Source organism: Borostomias antarcticus, assembly GCF_949987555.1.
Source record: "Borostomias antarcticus genome assembly, chromosome: 13".
NCBI lineage: Eukaryota > Metazoa > Chordata > Actinopteri > Stomiiformes > Stomiidae > Borostomias > Borostomias antarcticus.
In genome coordinates, this window is record NC_140246.1 from 601,150 (window position 1) to 603,149 (window position 2,000).

The 2,000-nt window shown below is 44.2% G+C and overlaps 1 protein-coding gene across 1 annotated transcript in view; it reads right to left on the reverse strand.

The window, feature by feature from the left end:
• Positions 1–1,073: 1,073 nt before the first annotated feature.
• The window catches only part of pfkfb3 (6-phosphofructo-2-kinase/fructose-2,6-biphosphatase 3), a gene marked incomplete at both ends in the record, with an annotated part of 10,798 nt that continues 9,871 nt past the window's right edge, over positions 1,074–2,000 (reverse strand). Inside the window, one exon of the mRNA XM_084447651.1 lies at positions 1,074–1,115. Coding sequence (XP_084303777.1) covers positions 1,074–1,115 — 42 coding nt within the window. The remainder of the gene's footprint in view (positions 1,116–2,000) is intronic.

A 2,000-nucleotide genomic window follows, 5' to 3' on the forward strand; every position in this document is an offset into this window, starting at 1 on the left:
CAGACATGCATACAGAAATCCAGTCACCCAAGAAGCAGAAGATAAAAAAAGATCTATGAAATTACATGAAAGGGAAAAGTTAAAGTGAGATATAGTGTGTGAAATGACAGGAGCTTGTATGTCTGTGTGCAACAGAGCAACAGTCTGGAGGACAAGCACTAGGCAGGCACTCCGGTCTCAATAATCCTCTCCTTCCTACCTCACGAAACGGAGAAAAACAATGAAAGAAAAGTCTATATGGAAACATGTAAACAAACTAATTACATATATACACAAGACAAAATCTAAATCTCATCTTTGCTGTGCAAAATAATCATTCCTTTTGGAGAACATGAACACATAGATATGTAAATTTAACATTGTTTTTAAGTGTTGGTACTAATTGGTACTCAACTTCAAGTGCTTAAAAATAAAACAAATATAAATATTTATGGGAAATGTTTTCTTGAAGTGCAAGAGGAAAACAAAAAAGTGCAACCGCAGGTACCTGCTATGAAAGTTGACACAAGTTCAAACTTATTCTTTGGTTGGGTTCTTGAACGATGCCCTTTCGTGAGCTGAAATGGTTGGTGAGCCGAGTCAAACCAGTTTAAATTGGATAGCTCTGAAAAGCATGGAATGATTTAATCAGAATTCCGAAGACGAGTGCCAGGACAATGTGTCCTTTGAGGACACTGACTGCTGAGTTGTGGAGTGGGACCGGGGTTGTGGAGACAGGAACCAGCTCCAGGAGGTGAGTCAGCTATGTACATAACATTCATTCAGCATTAGGTAGTACATTTGTATTCAACTAGGTAGAAAACTGATCCTTTGAACCGGAATGTTTCTTTGTCTTTCTCGGTCTCCCTCTCTCTCTGAAGTGTCGTACTACGTACAGATCTATCCTCGCCCACCCGTTCTCAGAGACTGGGAACACAGCCGATACCAGACGCTTGTGTCTGAAGAGAAAACAGACATTTTCTCTGGGGACGTCCAGAAATAAAACCAAAACAAGAACAAAATGGTTTCTATGACATCATCGCGACATCTCCTGCTGATGTCAGAGGGGGGGCGGGGGGCGCGCCGGTGCGATCTCATAGGCAGAGCTGCCGATTTTCGGACTTCCTCTTCAGGTTCTGAGGGAATGGAAAATGGAAACAGTCAAGGTGTGGAACCCGATTTACACAACTACGCATCTATGAGCACGACAATCTACGAGACAAACACATGCATATCTACGACCACGGCCATATATATATATAATCTACCACCACCATCGATGAGACAGACAGAGGGGTGCAGAGAGGCCAGATCCTGTCCATTGTGCTCCATTTCCTCTCTAAAGTTATACATCCTCGCTGAATTCATTCTCCCGTCACTGGATACCCCCGCTCATCTGACACCTACTCTTAGTAGTTCATTCACTTTTAACACCGGAAATGTAAACCACACATTTTAAATGAAATAAGTGATGATGGAGCACATTCCAACGCCCTCGGAGCTGATAGCATCTCTCCCACACTTTCTACCTGCAGAGCTCACAAGACACCCACACACACACAGGACAATTCACTAGCTACACACTGCTCACATGGCGACAGAACTACCACACACACACACACACACTCACTCACAAGACACACACCCACACAGGACAATTCACTAGCTACATACTGCTCACATGGCGACAGAACTACCACACACACTAACATCTAGTCAAGCCCTCTCTCTCTCAGTACGTCTCTTTTACCTTTGAAATAAGAACAGAAGCACTTTCAGATAGTGGAGGATGGTACGTCTTAAAGTGGAACGGAGAGAGAGAGAGAGAGAGAGAAAAAGAGAGAACGGAAGAGAGGGGGAGAGAGAGAGAACAGAACACGAACGGAGATGAGATGACAGAACAATGAGTGAGGGGGGTTGGCACGGTGACAACCAGCCAAGAGTTCAACTCTAGTTCAGCGCTCTGACACCAGCCAATAGGAATGCCAGGCGCCAAGGCTGCTTCAGAGGGAAGGATGCTA